Raw genomic sequence first — 21,676 nt, 5'->3', positions numbered from 1 at the left:
GCTGATGGGCACTTAGGCTGTTTCCAAATCTTAGCTATTGTAAATTGTGCTGCTATGAACATAAGGGTGCACATGTCCTTTCTGATTGGTATTTCTGTTTTCTTGGGATATATTCCTAGAAGTAGGATTACTGGGTCATATGGAAGTTCCATTTTTAATTTTTTGAGGAAACTCCATACTGTTCTCCACAGTGGCTGCACCAATCTGCATTCCCACCAGCAGTGAAGGAGGGTTCCTTTTTCTCCGCATCTTCTCCAGCACTTGTCATTTGTTGACTTGTTGATGATAGCCATTCTGATAGGTGTGAGATGGTACTTCATTGTCGTTTTGATTTGCATCTCTCAGATGATTAGTGACTTTGAGCATGTTTTCATATGTCTCTGGCCTTCTGTATGTCCTCTTTAGAAAAGTGTCTATTTAGGTCCTTTGCCCTTTTTTGATTGGATTGTTTATCTTCCTTTTGTTAAGTTATATGAATTCCCTATAAATTTTGGAGATTAAACCCTTATTGGAGCCTTCTCACCTTTTAAGAAAGGGGTGCAGGCAGGCTCTTGGCTCCCAGATTCTGTTTCAATTCTTTTATAAATAAAATAACCTTTTTTTGTAAAGAGCCCGATATAAATATTTTAGGGTTTGCAGGCAGTATGGTCTCTGTTGTAACTCTTCAACTCAGCTTTTGAGGCATGTAAGCAGCCAGAGACAACACGTAAAAAACAAACGATCTGTGTTCAAATAAAACTTTATTTACGGAAATGGAAAGTTGAACTTCACTTAATTTTCACACAGCATAAAATTTTATTCTTGTTTTGGAGTTTTTCTTCCAATGATTTAAAAGTGTAAACACTGACCATGGCTCATGGATTGTACAAAAACTGGCAGCAGGCCGGGTGAGGCCCTGGGGCTGGAGTTTGCAGCCTTGAAATGGAAGGAGTTCACTTTCATCTGGTTCTGAGTTAATCTCCCCCGAATTTCATTTAAAGTAAGAGTTTTCAATACAAAAATATTGAATGTCAACTGTCATTGAAAAATAAAAGAGCTTTTATTGGTATAAAAATAAAAACTTTGAGATCACTGGTTTAAATGCTCCCATCCATGTTAAATATTTACTTCCACCTCTTAGCCTTGAATCTGAAGTGAGGGAAGGTACCATTTCATTTCCAGTGTTGAGAATGAATACTTGTCAATTTTCAGCAATGAGGTAAACATCTTAAAGCCCTTTGGGCAAATAGCCTCATAGTTCATTCAAAAATTACTTTTACTTCTCAGTTGATTGAATCTGCTATTATTTTGTTTTATTAGCCTGTAAATTATTTATGCAGAATCAGGGAACCAGAGTCAGTCTTTGCTAGCTGAGATTGAGTGGCATTTGCTGTGCTGTCATGCTACACAATTATCCCACTAAAAAGTAAACAATTACGTGAATGCTAGTGATGTGCTGATAAACTGGCTCTCCAGACTAAAATTGAAAACAAGTGCCATGACTTGTAGTGATTGCTGATCTCATGGCATAAATACTCCCGCTGTGGCATAAATAGTCCCAGCATGGCTGGTTTAAAGCTTCCAAAATTCTTGAATTGTTAATAATTGGTTCTCACCAAGCTGTTAGGAGCCCATTCCGATGCACTTTACAACGGACAGTGTTTATGAAAATCAGGCAGATATATCATTTGCCCTTCCTACTTTTTGGAATTCTCTATGTAGAGAACCACATTAAGATAAGTGTCTGTTCTTTTAATGTGAAGGAAATAATAGAGGGTGGCTAGGAAGGGGAAGATAGGGAACTGGAAAATATGAGATCGGCAATTCACATTTTAAAGGATTAAGAGCCATATTTTAGACCTGGAACTTTGCAAGCCTGTCTTTTTTCACTGAAGACAGACCAGCCTGGTTGAATTCGGCAAACCCTCACTGAGCACTCATTGTCCACCAGACCCTGTTACTGGACCCGTTGGGAGACAAATATAAAAGGCATGGCCAGTCCTTCAGGAAATCAACCAACGTGTTGCTCCTGTGCAATCCGTAAACATGAATACAGTTTAGTAGATTAAATGGGTATTTGCAAACTGGACGTGAAGTGACAACAGAGGCCTCACGTGTGTGGTGCTTGTTTGTTTTGCTCTTGCATAATTAATATCCAAAGGAGAGAGAGGACGCCCAGGAGATGAAGGAGAAATGGCTATAATTTCCAAGAAGGGGGAAACCGGGGAGCCTGGACCTCCTGGAGATAATGGATTCCCAGGAGAAGAAGGTAAACACTCATGTTTTTGAACCATATCAAATAAGTTAGCTTCACAGATCGCTCAAGCAAGCATGTATATTAGGCAATTTTCCCAGTAACACTGAGACTAGAAAAGGTTGTTTTCTAGACAAACATGTGCGCTAGTGAATTTAATGGTACTTGTTTTTCTTTTCTATGCTAGAACTTAGCTGAAGTTCATATGCATTTATAGATTTGGATATTCCAAAGTAGGATCAATCCTGAGATACACATAACATTGTTCCAGGGTTAAAGTACCCCTGTTTTTGGTGGCTAGTATTAAAATGAAGAGCACAGAGATGGTCCAAGTCATTTTGACCAGCGCTTCTCAAATTTTAATGTTCATATGAATCCTCTGGGACGCTTTATAAAAGGCACATTTTGAATCAGCAGGGCTGGGCCAACCCTGCCTTTCTAACCAGCACCCCCTGCCCCGTGCTGCTGGCCTCAGAACCAGCACGCAGCGAGGATCTTGACCTCCACATTTGGGTTCTCTTTCCCAAGTTCAGACTTAATCTGCACGAGACCTGAGTTCTTAGCTTGGCTCTCGTCTTAACTAGTTGTCAGGGACAAATGTTTTAACTTCTCTGAGTGAGTTCTTCTTCGTTTGTAAAACGAACTTGTTGGAGCAAATGATCCTACTCACTGGCTCCTACCTGGGGCGTCCCTGAAGCTGTTCCTGGGCAGCGTTTTTCACAGGCAGGGCGCTGAAACCAGAAACCATCACGTTGTGATTCAGGGCAGGAATTAGGATTCTCTATCCCTTTGGCTTCATCTCCTAAAAGTAGGACCAAGACCCTCAGCCTAGTCCAAGAATTCCTCCAAATTGGTTCTAACACTTCTAACCACACCAGGTGATAAAGGCCCTCCTGGGATGCCAGGGAGAAGAGGGGAGCCAGGAAGACCCGGGCCACCTGGGCTTCACAGAGGAGAGCCGGGTAGAGATGGGCAGCCGGGGCCTCCTGGACCGCCAGGCCCACCGGGCTCACCGGGGCTCAGAGGGATCATTGGTTTTCCGGGATTTCCAGGTGATGAGGTAAGTGGCTGCTGTTTTGGGAGGGAAGAAATAATAAAACCTTCTGCTCTCAGGGTGCCGATGAGTCATAGTTTGCCAGTGGACATCATAGCCCTTTCACTGGCTTTCAGAATTCAGGGTTTGGCCAAGGGAAGAATGGAGACTTCCAGAAGGCCATGATGTAACTATGGTTTCTGACCAGTGCCTGCTTCCCATGACATAGGTGACCAAGTCACTTACTCCACCTACTATCCCTGGCATAGTTATAACAGCCCCATAGAGACTCGCCTCATGACTGCTGGTGTACTAAAGAGTCATCTGAGAAATGATTGCAGATATTATAGATTTTGCTGTAAATACATTGACTTGATCCTTATAATTATGAGTAAAATACCCCGTGAGAAGCCAGGAGATACAATAAGTGTAGTAGCCTATATCACAACTCTAAAATGTATAATTCGTTACCCATCTCTGGGAATAAAATAGACTTTTAAAGTTTTGGGTATGAAGCGATTTCTAATTATATTTTATTTAGTGTCAACTTGTTCATTTAAAACTTAAAACTCAAGTTATGTGATGCAGTTACTGTTTTGCAATCAAGTATAGAGAATTGGATGCTACCTGTTGGTACTGATACCTCCAATTCTGGAGGAGTTTTATCAACTTTTGAAAACTAGATACATGTAGTCGTATGCCTATAATGCATTTCCAAATTTCTTTGCCACTGCAAATTATAAACACCAAATTGGTTATGGAAAATTATAGCTGGATCATGTCATGCCTCTGTCATTTGTGTGTGAAACCCAATTAAGGTTTTACTTCTGTTTCATTAATCTATTAGGGTGAGCCGGGTTTTCCAGGGCCCCCCGGACTTTCAGGAATTGATGGAATGAGAGGACCTAAAGGTATGGTTTGGAAATACAGCAGCCAGCCATTAATCTCATAGTCCTGGGTGTTTGTAACATTGGGAGCAAGTACCTTTTGCATGAAAAGCAACACACAGTCAAACAAACTGCAACACCCACGGGTTCTTTTTAGACTCTTCTAGGTAGTCAAACACTCAAAACCCAAGCCGTCCACATTTGTCATCAAGACCTGAGAGCATCAGATAGAAAGCAGCAAGCCTACAAGGCACACCAGGCTTCTCCCTCAGGGGAGTCCTTGCAGCTGTCCTTGCAGTGACCGTAGCTTTATGAGTGACAGCTCAAGTGCAAGGAGACCAGATCCACACGGTGCACACTGTACCCTTGGCTGAGAAGCCCAGTGCCCCGCTAAGGCCTCCACAGGTACAGCTTTTAGAGTATCAGCTACAAGAGCCACAGTTCACAAAGGCCCAAGCCATGACTTCCCATCAGGTGTTAATAGTTCACTTAAGAATTCCTGGGCCACATGTAATGTACAATTGGGTTATGTTTTACCATAAGCCAAGGGTCAGCAAATACATATTTTTCAAAGGGCCAGGTAATAACTATTTTCAGTTTGTGGTCTCTGTCACAACTGCTTGACTGTGAATAAAAGCAGCCATAGAAATACACAGGGTCGTGGCTAAGTGCCAATAAAACTTTATTTACAACACAAGCTACAGGCCTTAGATCACCGTGTGCTTTGTAACACAATCTACATTCTACTTTTACCATGTTTCCAGGAAACAGAAATAGAAAGTTGACCCAATGTCAAAAATGTCCTTAGAGAGAGAATTCATTAACCCTTTCTCCATAGAAACAAGCAAATAAGCAGAAATCAGGCTATCTTACATTGCAATGTTTGTATAAAATCTTTAATATTTTTTACTGTTTTTCTATACTACTGGGTTAGTATTTCTTCTAAACCATTGGGTTAATGTATTTTAAAATCTACTTTAAAATGATTCACCTTATTAACCCCACTCTCTGTGAATTCAGAAGTTTGATATGAAGTTAGATTTTATTTTAATACAGTTAAAAGACACACCTTTAAAATATAAAATACTAATTAATAAACCACCTAAAAATATCTTCCCCTATTCCAATGATACGTGCTTTACCCTTTGACAGATACTATATAAAGAATATGCTGTAAAAACAGACTGTGCACACATTTATTCAGAAAGAATAACATAGCTCTCTTCTTCTTCGGAAATGGTTACAAAAAGGGAAATTTTCATATTTAACTTTTGACATTTTATAGCTTCAGGATTCAGAGCTCACTCCTCTTCTTCTTCCCTGTAAATTTATTATAGTCCCTTTGCCTCTCTCAAAGTACAAGCCTGCTTCTTATTTCCTTCATGACTGTATTAGGCCACATTGGCAAGGAACTGAAATGCGCTCGGGTACCTGGAGCGAAAGATGTCTCATGGAGCCCAGAGAGGAGACCAGAAGCTGACAGAACCTGGCCCTTAGCAAGTCATGGTTCTCTCTTGAGAATTTTCTGCCATTCTCCATGGTCAGTTTTTCACTTACCTGCCTACCAGCTGGTTTTCATCGCTCTCTATTTGGTATCTTTTCCGGATCTTTCTGGAAATGTCCGGTTGCCTTCCAACATGCTCTACATCAGGGTATTATGATATTCTACATCACGATAATCTTTTTGCTTTCTGCCTCAATAGCAACTACCTCAAATCCTCACTTTTTAATACAACTTCTCAAGGAAAGATTGGCTGACCAGGGATGGGCCAGATTCCTACTGTTCAAATAATTAGCCACAGTTATGAGTAGTGTCAGCTGGGAGAGCACCTTCTACAAGGTGTGGGTGGGGCCTTTAGAAAGCAGTGTTGGTGTCCTGTGTCTGGAAGCTTTCGGCGGCAGTGTGGAATGGCTCTGTGGGACTGTGGGAGTCACTGCTCACAATGGCCTTTGACTGTTCCACCTCTTGTGAAATCATCAATCAAGTGCGACTTTGTGATTTTGTTTTTACAAGAACACTAACTTGAGCTTCCTTGCAGAGAGCTTGAAATGTGACTACAGCAGCTGGAACTGACAATTTCTTTTTGTTTCAAAAACACAATATCAGGATATAGTCACACCATGCCAAGGAATTTCTTAAATAGATGCCTACATTTGAAACTATTTTAGGCAATTTAAAAATTTAAACTTATTAAGATTTATAGTTTCCCATGATTGTTATCAATTATAAAATTGTGTGTGTATTTAAATACTACATCTTGCATCTATGTTTCCATTTATTCTTATGTAGAAAAAGAAAATTTTTTTTTCAATAATCTTTTCCTGGAATATTTGAAGATAGACTATAAAGACAAACATCAGAGAAGTTATTAAGTTACTTGTATGAGACAAAATTAAATTCTCTTAAATAATGTTATGTGCATTTTATTACAGGAAACAAAGGGGATCCTGCAAGTCAGTTTGGTCCACCCGGTCCAAAGGGTGAGCCAGGCAGCCCCGGATGTCCAGGTATTGCTACATATTTTTCTTATTAATCCAAAAAGAATACATTTGGTTTGAAAGCTAGAACGATTACTTTATCCTCTGAGTCAGCAATGATTATGTTAGTATTTTATTCCCCCTTTTCCGCTAAGACACATGTCAGAAGGATTATGTACAAACACAGCATCGCATCCCTGGCTGAGCAGGACACTCAATCTTTTCTAACCATGGCTCCCAGGACCGATGATGTTGACATGACAATACAATCAGGTGTGCCCAGATTTTGACAATGATTATTGAAGCAACTGAAACTTGGACTAGTTTGCAGTCTCTCTAATTAAAATGATACATCAGCAATAACCACTCACACTGAGTACAGCTGCAGGTTCTCATTCAGCCCTTTCTTTCCTACTCAGAAAGGCGTATGTGAATGCCAGTGAGATATCACTGCTAAGATATTGCTAAGATACCACTGAATTGCTACGATATCACTAAATTGCTCATTTAGGAGATGCCAAATTTACCAAAAACCAAACCAAACAAATGTAAAACCTCATCACCAGTGACAAATCTAAGTTCTTCAAAACAGTACCTTCTTTGTCAGTAACAACGGATGTATAATCCCTTTGAACAGACAGATCAGTGAGTTCTTGCCCTCCAGTCCAGGAGGCTGCGGTTGACTACAATAGATGACCTGCAGCTGACAAAAGATGCACGCTCTTCCTTAGTCATTCCACCACAGGCATTAATCTTAAGTCATCAATCAGATGAGTGTACAGAGATGCGCCCACAGGGATATCCACTGCATGGGAAGAACAGGTCCATCATAGATGGTTGGTTACATAACCTGTCCGCTGTCATTCTGCTGACAGTGGCCGGGTTGGAAGCCAGGTTCGTATTTAGATGGGTCCCTTGTAAATTAAAGCCTCTCATATTAATATTTTTGCGCACTATCTTGAAATTCTCTCTGGCAATAGGCATGTTTTTTTCCATAGAACAGAAAGAACATCTGAACAGAAGTTTAGGGGACATTTTATTTCTTGGTTGTTATACCACATGATTGCTCAAATGGAAGTCTAACAGAAAAACTAGCGATTACAATGTTTTCATCTCGCCCTCTCTTTCATATGGGTCTTTCACCTCCGACGTGGTCAAATATAGTTCATATTTTAACAGAAAGGTATAGCCTAAGTGTGCATTTGGAGGAGAAAATAGTTTTGAGGTTAGCGCTCTGAGGGTTCTTAAGTGCCAGAGTGAAAGGTCTCAGAAAGGAAAATTAGTGGTTCAAAGTCACCCTTATTATTACAGTGCATAGGGTCTTGGCAAGTCGCTTATCATCTCTGAGCTCAGTGTCCTCACCTGTAAATTGGCCCAATGCTCATTGTAGGATCATTCAGAGGATCAAATGAGATTTTGGGAGGGCAATTTGTAAACTGAAAATTGCTACACAAATATAAAATGTCATTGTCACCATCATCACCAGTCAGCAAAGCATTGAGAGATTTTTCTATAGTTACTGGTATCTTTATGTGAACCCTGAAGATAGTAAAATTTTATAAACTGAAAGTAGTAAAATATGAAGCCTTTTGATATTACCTAATATTCTAATTTAAAAATCATAAATCTGAGTTCTTTGACACTTAGGCTAACTTTTTCAAGAAAATTTGCCTTGGCATAACGTCCCTGGTCTCCTGTGGTCAGCACCATTTAAATTGTTCCCTATCCTGTATGCCATAGCTTTAGGTTAAAAATTTTTAAATGACATCTTATATTATTTACCAGCTCAGAATTTACCTACACATGTGATTTCCATTGACTGGAAAGAGCTGCATTGAATTTGAATGAGCCTAACCAGATGCCATAGGGCTGCTGCTGTCTCAGGGGTTATGTAGGATGTACTGGGTCCAGTTCCATTGCCCCTTCAATTCAGAGAAAAAACATAGTAGCAATGAACTCAAACGTTCTGTTCATACTAGCTGTGATGGGGAGGCAAGCCTTTCACTACTTCAGTTTTTTCATGTGGAGATGAGAATAATGCTGCCTTATCTTCACGCCAGGAATGTTTTCAGGGTAATAAAATAACAGAGAGAGGCTCAGGTCTTAAATTGGTCTGGGAACAGGTATCAACTAACATAGTCTTGTTTCGTGTGTGTTATAATAAATAATGACTATGCCCTCACCATGGGTTTGTCAGTACAGAGCCCTATATTTTATTTGTGGCTACAACCGGTTATTTTTTTAGCACAGACTGTTAGTTTATCCTATGAATATGAATTGTATTAAAATCACACATTGGAAATAAACACACGGGGAAATGGTTATCTTCTCTAGTAATCAAAGAAGTGTAACTTAATGTAAGTCTGGAATATTATTTCATCCTTACTAAGTTAGCAAGAAAATAAACCAACAGCCTAAAAAGGCCTCCGCGAGTGCCTGCCCTGCTCTTGGACGTGTGAGGACGAGTGTGGGTGGGACTGTGGGGTGGAGTGAGTTGGTACAGCACATGTCCGAACCAGTTGGCAACCTCTATCAAGAACCAAATGCTGAATGGTCTGTGCTAGAAGCCTAGAGAACAACTGAACTGTTCTTTTCAGTTCACTGTCCTGAGAAAGGGACTGTAGTAGATTTTTTTTTTTAATGTAAGAGATAGATCCATCGGATGCCATGTGTGCTTCTGGAATGGAACCCGGTGTGGACAAGCCAGCTGTGAAGGACATTAAGGGGATAGTTGGGGGAATTCAAGAATGGAATTAGTATTAGATTATATTAAGGATTGCTATTAATTTTCTTGGCTGTGATAATGTTATTTTGCCCATGTAAGGGAATGGTATTTTTCAGACATACCTCCTGAAATATTTAGGGATGGAATTCCATGATGTCTGTGATTTACTTTAAAATATCTCAGCATTTTAAAATGAAGAAAAAGACCCAAAATGTTATGTTACCTAGAAATTCTACTCCTAGGAACTTTTCAAAGGAAATAATGTAATAGTAGAAAAATGTATTAAAGATGTATAAAAATCATTATGCATAATAGCAAAGAGAAAAACACTTGAGTGGCCAAAAGTAGGAAACATTTGCATTAATTAATTAAATTTAGGTGAACTCAGTAAGCTATGAGCCAGTCACTTAAAAACAAGAATTAGGAAAATGATGACAAACTTGGAAAATTACTTCTGATTCAATGCCAATTTAAAAAAGCAGAATATAAAATTGTGGGTATTATTTGCACTTTGTATACATATAAAAATTGTTTGAGGTGGTGGGATTATAGGTGTTTTGTTTTTAATTTTTCCTTAATGTTATCTTCTCAATAGAAAAATTATTAATATAAAAAAGTAAGACTAGAAAAGAATAACAAGGGCTGAGTTGGAGGTTTTATAGATTCACTGTCTTGAAGAGCATCTACAACCACTCAGATTTTTTATCTTTCTTTGTTTAGGGCATTTGGGAGCTCCTGGAGAGAAGGGCTTGGCCGGTGTTCAAGGGCCCAGAGGACCACCAGGAAGGCCAGGACTGCCCGGCTCCTCCGGACCACCAGGGTGTCCAGGTACCTTGGGAAGAAGCCTGGAACCTTCCCAGACACCTATCTATCTCGTGCTGCATCAGAAAGGACCAGCCTTCACTCAGACCTGGGTTCCGCTCTGGTTCTGCCATTTCCTAGACCTGTAACTTTGAACTAGTCACCCAAACTTCCCTATTCCTTCCTTACCTGTCAATTGGAGCTAGTCCTCACTCCCTGAGTGGTCTGGGCGTAAAACTAGGTCAACACCTATAAAGGGCCTAACAGGGTGTCAGGCACGAAGGGATGGCGCTCCTTTCCTGCCCTTCCTAATTTACCTGCCCTTCAGGATGCTGGCTTTTTTTCTCTCCTTTAGACTTAAGATAAATATCACACATACAGGACAGCATTGTAAAGGCTCCTCTTCCTGCAGATTCAGAATAAAGTGAGAGTAGAAATCATAATTGGCAACTTTAATTGCTCAAAATGTATTTTTTCCTTCTGAGCTTAAATGTATTTTTTCTAGAGTCAGGAGGCCTAGGAAGAAAAAGTAATAAAACAGTGTTCCTGGTTCAAGTACCTCATATAATAAGAACATAGATGACCCTCCCAGTTAATGTGCTCATGTGCCATCTGGGTGTCTGCAAAACCTCCCTGTCATCCTCAGGTGATCAAGGGATGCCTGGGCCAAAGGGACATCCAGGAGAAATGGGGGACCCTGGACCAAGAGGCCTCATGGGGTATCCAGGGACACCAGGTCTTCCGGGAATAAAAGGTAAGTCAAAGAGGAATCCTGGCCCATCAGAAAAATCCAGGCCAATGAGGGCAAATGCATAGTGGCTCTCCAGCATTGAGTGACATTGCTCCTGGTCATGGCCCTTCCCCATCAATGTCATCAGCCCCTGCCTGTACTTTCTCACTCAGGGCTCCAGGCAGTGCCCATCTAGCCTCCTGACCTGCCTCCTCTCAAAATGATGGTGATACCATCTCATTTTCCAAGGCATTTCCCCCAGTGTTTTCCATAATGTTCAGGCCTATTCATTTATTCTCTCCTCAGATAGTTAAGCTCCTACTATGTCCTAGATTCCAGATACTCAGTACCCAGTTTTGAAGAAAATAGACATGGTTCCTCCTTTATGGAGCTCACAGTTGAGTAGGAGAGACACATATTAAATATCTATGTGTAAATAAATATGTATTTACCAGTTGTGATAAGTGGAAGGGAGAGGGGGGAAAAATAAGATGCTATGGCAGAACTAGAATTCATTACCTTGTTGATAAAGAAACATTTTTTCCTGGTTGAATTTTTTGGTCTTTAAAGATGGGTTATAATATAGGTCTGGTTAACATAACATAATGCCATAGAATTATACAATTGATTTTTAACAAATTTCCATGCCTTCTCCCATTCATCTATGGTACTTATTTCTCTTCAGTTCATTGCTTTCATTTTAGATAAAATATTTTTCCACTGGTACTTTGTGTGTACCTCTAGCCTAATAATACTTACATTGTATAACATTTGTTTGTTTAGAAGTTTTTCTCACCAAGTGATTTTTTAAAAAGCAAGGACTATGTTTATATGCTTGGCACTCAGTAGTTACCCAATAAGCCTATTGGTTGGTTATTGTATTTTTAAATTTATGAATAAATTAATAAATGAAGGAATGGACAATAGAAGAAGGAACATCTGAGCTAGTAGTTATGAAGATGAGGGTTTTCACCCCAATCAATAGTTGAAGGTTCAAGCCTTACTTGATAGATTTCTGTAACCTATCTTTCTCTACCTCCTCCTTCTTCTTTTCCCTCCCACTTTTTTCATGATTAACCACTTCTACTGTATTTCCACTTCTTTCTATCCTCCCAGTTCAGTAAAATAGTAATCATTTTCGTGTCTTGGTGCCATAACAATATCCACCCAGTCTGACTAAAATGACAAGGCTCAATCTACTATTGTTGATTCTTCCTTCCCTTGAATTAGTTTACATTTATTACATAAGTTCAGTATATGTTATATTAAAACCTAACAGTTAATGAATTTGATAGAATAAATATTACTTGAAGGTAATCTCTAATCACATCATAATTCTGTGCTTTGAAAAAATAAGTTTGTTAAGAAGAGAAGGTGAGGAACTAAATATATCCACTCAAGTATTCAGTGTGCAGAAGGATGCTGCAGTGCGCCTCCCGACCACGTGGTGGCACTGTTTCACTGTAAACCGCCTATTGCACAGCCAGTCTTAAAAAGAAACAAAACAGTGAAACAGATTCCTAAAAATTAACTCCGACCATCTAAATCCATTGTTGCTTTTTATCATGCTGGTATAAAATTGAACCACACTCCAGCAGAAACACTTTGAACTGCGAAATTAAATATTTGAAGTATGTGCTAAATAAGTCAAGGGGCCCGATTTTCTTGTTTGAACAAACCAGCTGCTGAACTCAAAGTTGTTTGCTCTGCTAGAACGGGCCATATGGATTCTGAGTCCTGCTTGTGTTCAGTCAGATTTAAACTTTAACTTAAACATATGCTGAAAATGGCTTGGTTCCTAGACTTAAATTTCCAAGTACACATGCCCTCTACAAGGAAGACACTCTGTTCCTAGTTGGGTGTTCATAGCGGATTGGCATAATGGGGACCGAAAGACAACTTCGTAGCATGACAAGGACTCATTTGGTTGGGTTATTTTGGTTGGTGGCAAGTAAAATATTTCATAAGAAATAAAATACCTTGGAGTATCTTTTATCAGCCAAGTAATATTTTCTCTCCCTTTTTACAACTAGAGTGTTCTCCTCCTGCCCACCCCTACTCCCTCCTGACGCTCCCCCCCACCCCCCCCACACACACAGCACTTACCATTCCAGGGGTGGATGCCTGTTCTGACAAATTGGGGCTGTTTCTCTAGGTTCCTCATTGTCTCATCCAGCACTTGTCACTAAGTACATTTGGGGACTGACGCTCCATGGGTTAGGAGACCATGTCTTATGCCCTTGTGCATTCCTTTAGTAGAGACTAATCTATTTTCTGAATTTTGGAAAAAAATTAAATTGTATTTCAGAACCTGTTTTGTTAAGTTTTCAACTCTGCTCAACTGTTATTTATAGCCATGAAGGTCTCTCTTTCCCATCAGCTTTAACATTAGGGTGACCAGCTGTCCCGGTTTGCCTAGAATCGAGGGTGTGTGTGTGTGTGTGTGTGTGTCAGGCTGTGGAACTTCCTGTGTTAGAACTAGGAAAGTCCCCAACAAATAGGTCCCCTATTAAAAGTATAAACCTGTGTAAAGGCTCTTGGAGATAGAACAGTGTTTTCGGCTCTAGGACAGAAGAAAACGTACCAGTGGAGATTCAGTGACAAAGCTGTTTGACTTGGAGGCTAGGGTGACAATTATGGCTGGAGGCTGGAGTGGAGGGTAGACCCTCTGACTGGAGGGAGAGCCCAGCCTGCGAGTGCAGGGAGATGCAGCCTTAAGTGGTGGTTGTTAGCCGAAGCCGTCCACAGAGGTGAATAAAAGTCCTCATTACCAAGGAATGTGCTTTGTTAGCCTAATTGCCTCTCATCTGTACTGTATATATTTTATGCATGAACAACTTTCTGATTTAGAGATGAGATTGATAAAAAGCTTTCAGTAAAAAGGAAAAATTGCCCTTAAAACCCTACCCAGATGTAGCTGCATTCAATTTAGAAAGATAACATTGGGTCAGATAAGGGTCGGACAGTTCAACAATGGCGAGGGCCTGGGATTGTGACAGGCCAGGATCTGGACGTGTTGATGTGACAATGGAGAGTTGGCAGACGCCGGGGCATTCCACCCCAGCCAGCTCCCCCAAGACATCAATCTTGGTGGCTTACCCCGGAGATCAAAACACATGGAAATAACAAAGTAATCTTGAAATTTATTATCATTTCAGATAGATTGCAGTAAATATCTAGATTTGGCAGATGAGGAAGGTCTGTGTGTTCTTTTGGTGCAAACTTGGAACATTGGCTCATAAATAGGAAAGATGATTGGAAAATAAACTAAACCAGAACTGTTAAAAGTGTAAGGAAATAAGATCTTTAAGGAAAGTCAGGGTGTATTCCCAAATTTTTTTTGGGGGGGGTGTGCAAGAGAATATGGCTTATTTGTACCAATCTAAAGTTTATTTTATTTTTATTGTATTTATTGGGGGTGACATTGGTTAATAAAATTTATATTGGTTTCATGTATACAATTCTACAATAGATCATCTGTATATTGTATAATGTGTGTACCACCCCAAGTCAAGTTTCCTTCCATCACCATTTACCCTTCATTTACCTTCCCCGACCCTAAAGTTTAGATTTAAAAAATAGAATGACTGTCTGTTTCAAGTACTGACAATAAATAAAATGGAACCAACTAACTTCTATCTTCTAATAAGTCCACAGAGGACTTGGTTTTGCGAACATATAACAATTAGCACTTGAATTATTTATATACAAATGGATACCTCTAACTTCCCCAAATCTTATACAAATCTATCACAGAAAGATGAGGCATGAAATAGAAATGGTAGTCCACTTCTTTTTAAAGCTTTTTTTCCACCTGTTCAATCCTTCCCCCTCCGCGTTCCACCTTTTCTCACTCACTCATTGGTTTACTCACTCATTCAATGAACATTCATTGAATATTTACTGTGTGTCAGGAGATATGCCAAGTATGTACATAGAAATATTAATAAGATCTGATCTTACATTCAATTAATTTACACCAAATAAACCAGTTATCCAGACATGATTGTTGTACAGCGTGAGCCTACCATGGGGCATCGTGGGGTTCTCTGTGGGTGTCATGGCATAGGGACGGGCACTTTCTGTGTGTTAGTCCTATAAGCTGAGGCTGTCAGTATCACAAATCCAAGGGATGTGACCATAAGCTGAGTGAATGGCTGGCTGTGCACTGAGGGGCTTACAGCCTTGGATGAGAATGAGCAGCTACTGGCTGGAAGATCCATTAATGAAAGAGAAAGGTTACCAGGCATGGCCAGGGGCTGAGGAGAAGATTCTTTCCCCAAATTAATCAGTGGAGCAAGATGTGTGTGAAGCACATGGCAGAGGGCTCAGTACCTGGAATGTTCTGTACATATTGGTTACCTTCTTTCCTTCTTCTCTCCCTCCTTTTCTTCCCTCTACTGACTTTCTATAAATCTATATATTTGCATACTGTAATATAATATACTATCCTATATAATAAAAGCCTAATATGCTAAGTGTCCAGTTATCCAGTCGTCCATTCAACCAATCAAAGCGTAATATGATAATGATATGCTAAGGCTGCTCAACCCCTTGCTATGCCATCCACTGACAACCAGGGGGCAGACGTTTGCCCAGTCGCTGTGATGTTCACTGACCACCAGGGGCAGACACTCCAACTGGTAGGTTAGTTTGCTGCTGGTGTCTGGCTGATAGGGACCGAGCGACATGGGCCAGACACACCCTGGAGCCCTCCTACTGTCCCTCCTTGGCTGGCCAACCTCCCAAGTCCTGCCCCGGCCCCGATCATGCACCAGTGGGGTCCCTCAGCCTAACCTGCACCCTCTCGCAATCCAGGACCCCTTGGGGGATGTCGGAGAGCCAGTTTCAGCCCGATCCCGCAGGCCAGGCCGAGGGACCCCACTGGTGCACGAATTCGTGCACTGGGCCTCTAGTATAATATAAACATATTAAACATATTTTAAATATGTAGTTTATATCTCTATATATTGATAAATATATAGTGACAACTTAAGTAAAACCAGGTCAGCAAATGTCTCCTTAGAGAATAGATGTCCAATAGAAGATTCAGAAAGAAGATGAAGGTGTGAATGAGATCCCATCTAAATGCAGAGAATGAAGTTTCAGTGGTAATCATGAAATACATTTTGTTTCTGAAAAGAGGCATTAGAATGATTCTCTTTGAAACAAGTGGTTGCAAAGAAAGAGCTGCAGCGAACTTGACCTTCAGGCCTGATCTTTCTGAGCAGCACAGTTATTTAAAAAAATTATAGAGGGCATATACTCCCCAGTATGCCCCAGGCCCCACCTGTCCTTATTGTCTTACTATATCTACCTAACTAGATCCTGCGAAACTAGAATTTAAAGACCCTGGCTGACCTAGCTGATTTGGCTCAGTGGACAGAGCATTGGCTTGCAGGCTGAAGGGTCCCAAGTTCCATTCTGGTTAAGGGCGCATGCCTGGGTTGCGGGTTCGATTCCCAGTGCAGAAGGCAACTGATCAATGATTCTCTCTCATCATTGATGTTTCTAGCTCTCTCTCCCTCTCCCTTCCTCTCTGAAATCAATAAAAATATTTTTTTAAAAGTCTGGTGGAGTGGAATGATCCTGGGAGGAGGGATGGCTAGGTTTGCTCCCATCCGATCTCTTTCGTCATCTAGGATGATTTTATTGTCATAAAATTGAAGGTCACTGCCTACACCACGATCTAGTAATTGTAGACTGTTTTTGGTCAGAGAGGAAGATGGTCCTGAAATGGTCAACTCACACAGCAGTACTTTAAAACCAAAGAAATGGGTGTGTTAAGCAGTCTTGGCAGAAAATGTTCATCAAATGAATGTTAAATAATAACTACTGGCATGGATTCATCCCTGATAATGGTGTGTAGACTGTGAGATCTCGTGGTTCCCACCTAGAGAATCTGTCCATCTCCATCAGCAGGCGCCCCTCTGAGAGGTGCCTGGGAACCATGGCCAGTGAAGTTCAAGGGCTGGTCTCCTCCCGGGGGTCACAGGCCTGTGATGTGTTGCAGGTCCCCCCGGGTTACCCGGCCTGAATGGCTTGCATGGTTTAAAGGGTCAGAAAGGAACCAAAGGAGCTTCAGGTAAGAGGAAACCCTCCGTGAGAGACTTACCTGCAATCAGTGGACCTCTGGTAGGTATTTCCTCACTTCTCACAATGTGGGTTGTGACACAAGGAAACTGGCTTAGCACACAGACACAATATGGGACTCCTTTTAGTGCTGAAGATGACTTATATAAAAAGGACACTTGAGAAAACCCAAAGTAAGAGGGGATGGTTGGTAACAGTGCCTTTTGTTGATGTTGCTTAGGATGATCTCTCTACTAAAATACACTGGGTAATTGCTTAGGTGGGGCAAGATTTCACAATGTTATGAAGAACAAATAAATAGTCCAGATTTCTTTTTGTCTTATTTTGTTTTAGGTGTAGTATTGCCAAGTACAACCATGTGGGTCTAATTAGCACTTTTAGCATCTCTCAAACAGCCTGCTGTTGAAACAAATTACCTGCACAAATTACTGTTACTTTTGACATAGCAAATAAATAATTATCGACAACTGCATTTTAGTTTGTTCCGGTATTTTAATATAATGCACATTTGTTGCATGACTTTCTCAGAAAAATAGCTCACCATCAGACAAGGTAGCCGGAGTCAGACACACAGATTTGAGGGACTGTGGGAAAAGGGTTGAATTGCTATGCTGCTAGATTTGAGTCTGTTGAATCTTTATACAGTTTAGAAGGCCAAGAAGTAAAATTGTTGGGCCATGTTGGATTCATTTAGTGACGGTATTTTAATATAATGCACATTTGTTGCATGACTTTGTCAGAAAAAATAGCTCACCATCAGACAAGGTAGCTGGAGTCAGACACACAGATTTGAGGGACTGTGGAAAAAGGGTTGAATTGCTGTGCTGCTAGATTTGAGGCGGTTGAATCTTTATACAGTTTAGAAGGCCAAGAAGTACAATTTGGGCCATGTAGGATTCATTTAGTGGCTGTTCTAAATAGTCTGATAAAATATGTGTCCCCTCCAAACAACCAATGATGCTCCGTCTTTTCAATGTGAAAGTTTACAATAATTCTATTTACATGTCAGTTTCCACCTTCCATTTCAAACCAGTTTATTCATAATTGCTCATTGTTGGATCTCCTCTGTTTTCACTCTTTCCATTGTAGAGGTTAGACAATTGGTATTGTCACTGGGTTGTTTTTTTAAATATGGAAAATAATTAAAAGTAGATCAAGCCTATGGTTGACCAGTGTGATGGGCTTTAAGAGAGTAAATGGTCACCTGGAAATGTATGCAGCCATTTGGGTCACCATTGAAGCTGATGTTGGTCTCAGCAGAACCAGCTGCTTCCAGGTCACACCCCAACCACTGGGACAAACAGGGAAAAGACACAGTGCTAATGCTGTCTTCTACATTAAGGTTTGAATGAAATGGGCCCACCCGGCCCAATGGGAATGCCTGGGCTGAAAGGGGAGACAGGTGACCCCGGGAACCCAGGAATTTCTCCTCCAGGCCTTTTTGGAGAAAAAGGTCCGCCAGGCCCTCCAGGTAAGAAGCAGAATGCTTTGAACCCCGCCCCCCTCCATACTGAAATCAAAATCTCCAAATGTGATTAGGCTCACATCTGGACATGTCCATCCTCAGGGAGACCTGGACCTCCTGGTCCTGCAGGTGCCACAGGAGGACCTCCTAAGTGTGATTTTCCTGACCCTGGTCCGCCTGGAGATCAAGGACCTCCTGGCCCCGATGGTCCAAGAGGTACGGGAAAATCCTGGCAAAGGTTGGTGATGCCCTTTCCTGAGATGCTGCCAGCTCTGTAGGGAGGGAGGACCAGAGAATGGCAGAGGAGAAGCCCCTTAGCAGCCCCATTATTTGGGCAGATGGAAAGGTGGGGAGGTGTGGGCAGCGGTGGGCTGGCAGGACCATACCCAGGAGAGCCCAGGCCCCTCACTGTTCTATGACACCCCATCAGACCACCTCTCTGTGAGTACAAACTCTGAGTCAGAGCAAGCCCTTCCCATCACCAGCCCGACGTTGTGTGCAAGGCTGTAGAAGGGGCAGGGATCTCATCCTGCCTGTGGGTGTCTGCACCTGCCCCCTAAACCTCTGCCACTGGCCCAGAGTGACAGGGCCCAGGCCTGGCGTACACACAGAGACAGAGCTCTCCCTGTGCTGCCCACAGTCCATTTCGCTCCTCTCATCACTTCCCAGGGACAAACTCCAGCAAGGCAATATTTAACCAATGGGTGGCCAGAGCTGGGCAGGGAATGGGGGAAAAGTGTGACTCAGTGCACTGTTTTGCTAAATGCAGATCATCACATTCCTCCTAATCAAAGAGAGACACAAACCACCATCTTTAAGTGCTAAACATTTTAGTAAAGGTGGGGGTTACAGTATTATATAATTCTATTTTACTACAAAATAAAACTGCTTAAAACAGCATAGTTTTAGTAGAATAAAATTTGGGCTCAATTCTTATGTGTAGACACTTGTTTTCAAATATGATTATAACTGAGTGAACATTTCTTTCACATCAGCCAAATTTTTTCTCATAAGTATATCATCTATTCATCTATGTATCTATCTATGTATCTATCTATGTATCTATCTATCTATCTATCCATCCGTCCGTCCATCCAACTCTCTATGTAATCTACATACTTACCCACCTACCTGCCCACCCACCTACCTATCATCTACATCTATCTATCTATCTATCTATCTATCTATCCATCCATCCGTCCATCCATCTCTCTATGTAATCTACATACTTACCCACATACCTGCCCACCCACCTACCTATCATCTACATCTATCTATCTATCTATCTATCTATCTATCTATCTATCTATCTACTCACCCACCCACCCACCTATTCTCTACCATATTAAAGCAATGGGATAGCAATGCAAACAAAAGGAATGGCTCTGAAGGAAAGGAAGGCTTTGCTTGGGTTCATTTTGTCCACCAGCCACTAACAGACTACTTACACCATTTCTCAGGCTCCACGAGACCTACTCTCTGTTTCACTTCTGACGCTATTGATTTTCTTATTTTTCTAATTCCTTCCATCCCTTGCTTGCAAACCATTAAATTACTTCCCTTCGGAAGCTCTCAGGCAGCCAGCACACAGGCTTATCTTTGACTGAAAGAATCTTTTGCCTCCTCCCTGTGGCCAGGACCCCCCGGGCCTCCAGGGCCCCCTGGGAGCATTGACCTTCCGCAAGGGGATCCAGGAGACTGTGGTTTGCCGGGGCCTCCAGGTCCCCGGGGCCCGCCAGGCCCTCCGGGACCCAAAGGCCTCCCAGGATGTGATGGAAACGATGGCCAGAAAGGTATGAACGCGAGTTGTTCCTTAAGTAGTTCGTGAAGGCTTCTGCTATCTTGCCATTGAGGTTCTGGAGCACTGGACCACCATGACCTAATTCTTACTTGCTGTTGAATCAGTGGCTGTATTGCCCAATTGTCCTTCCTTTCCAAAGAGTCCTAAAGTTCAGGTAACTGTTGGACAAGTAAGATGAGAAATACAAGTTCATCTTTAGCCCCTAAAAGCATACTTGATAATCTTTTAGACCAGAACTGAACAACAGAAATATAATGCCGGCTACATGTAATTAAAGACGTAGGAGGAGGTGAGCTTGATTTGCACCGTGCAGGATGAGCAGGACTTCGTGGGCGGGAGGAGGAGCTGAGGCAGCACGTGCCCGGCACCGAATGGCTGGTGGGGAAACTGAGAGTGAGAAGGAGAGCGGTGGGGACTCAGGTCTGGGAGTCTGTTCCCCAGGTAGTGCAGCGTCTTCCCTAATTTTCCTTCACTTGCAGTCCTTTGACTATCTCCAGAGGAAGTTCAGGATTGCAGGGCCTCTCGCTCTCATTTAGTTTTGTCTTGATCGTGGGACCATTTCCCTGAGTTCCTTTGATGGGTTCTGGGGTTTCCCTCACACATAGGCAGTTCTCAGCTTTACAGGAGAAAGTGAGAGACTGTTCTCCACCCTGAGCGAACTTTGCCCAGCATTTTGTTGGCGTGAGCCTCTGAATTTAGTCCATCAAACTGTCATCGCCTGGTATTGCTCCGTTCCACTGCCCTTGTTTTTATATGTTCCTTTTAGGACCAGTGGGGTTCCCGGGGCCGCAGGGGCCACATGGACTTCCAGGGTCACCTGGAGAGAAGGGTGTACCTGGCCCTCCAGGCAGACAAGGGCCGCGTGGGCCTGCAGGTGAGCTTCTGATGCCTCCTCCTCTCCACCCAGCAGCCCACACAGGGCGCTTCGCCTGAACACTTCCTCTGACAGTCATCTTTCAGAAGCAGTTCTTCTGAAGGCAGCAAATTCTTCTGAGTTCAGTCCTTTTGAAATAAAGTTTGCGTTTACTTCAGGCTGCACTACAAAGTCTCCTGCTTGGTAAACTAATATTTATTATTAAAACGGGTAAGTTGGAACATTAGGGGCGGATTTTACACATACTATCTCAACCACAAATCAATCTGTGTTCCCTCACCCAAGAGGCAAAGACTGAGTTGGTTATTGTTCTGTGAGGATTGCATAATCAGTTCCTATCCCTGACTTCCCATTGGTTTTGCTAGATGTTTTATTTAATGTTTTCTGTAAAGTGCATTAATGCCTATGAAGTTGAAAGGCTATTTAATTTAAACTCCATAGACAACACGTTTTCATCACAGTGTCAAAATAAGCCAAGGGATTGTTGAAAGGGCAAACAGACGTGTGCATCTGAGATGGGCAGAAGTAATATCTCTCAAGATCTTAAATCAATATT

The 21,676-nt window shown here is 41.7% G+C and overlaps 1 protein-coding gene across 1 annotated transcript in view; it reads left to right on the top strand.

Moving 5' to 3' along the window:
- COL4A4 (collagen, type IV, alpha 4) overlaps positions 1 to 21,676 on the top strand; it is a 134,330-nt gene that overhangs the window by 98,735 nt on the left and 13,919 nt on the right. The window contains exons 32-42 of the mRNA XM_014531009.1: positions 2,141 to 2,248; positions 3,112 to 3,293; positions 4,114 to 4,177; positions 6,587 to 6,661; positions 10,077 to 10,184; positions 10,804 to 10,911; positions 16,901 to 16,972; positions 18,323 to 18,451; positions 18,548 to 18,661; positions 20,083 to 20,238; positions 21,013 to 21,120. Coding sequence (XP_014386495.1) covers positions 2,141 to 2,248; positions 3,112 to 3,293; positions 4,114 to 4,177; positions 6,587 to 6,661; positions 10,077 to 10,184; positions 10,804 to 10,911; positions 16,901 to 16,972; positions 18,323 to 18,451; positions 18,548 to 18,661; positions 20,083 to 20,238; positions 21,013 to 21,120 — 1,224 coding nt within the window. The remainder of the gene's footprint in view (positions 1 to 2,140; positions 2,249 to 3,111; positions 3,294 to 4,113; positions 4,178 to 6,586; positions 6,662 to 10,076; positions 10,185 to 10,803; positions 10,912 to 16,900; positions 16,973 to 18,322; positions 18,452 to 18,547; positions 18,662 to 20,082; positions 20,239 to 21,012; positions 21,121 to 21,676) is intronic.

Source organism: Myotis brandtii, unplaced genomic scaffold (genome assembly GCF_000412655.1).
Source record: "Myotis brandtii unplaced genomic scaffold, ASM41265v1 scaffold79, whole genome shotgun sequence".
NCBI classification, from domain to species: Eukaryota; Metazoa; Chordata; class Mammalia; order Chiroptera; family Vespertilionidae; genus Myotis; species Myotis brandtii.
Note: the sequence above shows the minus strand (reverse complement) of the source record. Positions and strands in the feature narration are given on the sequence as shown.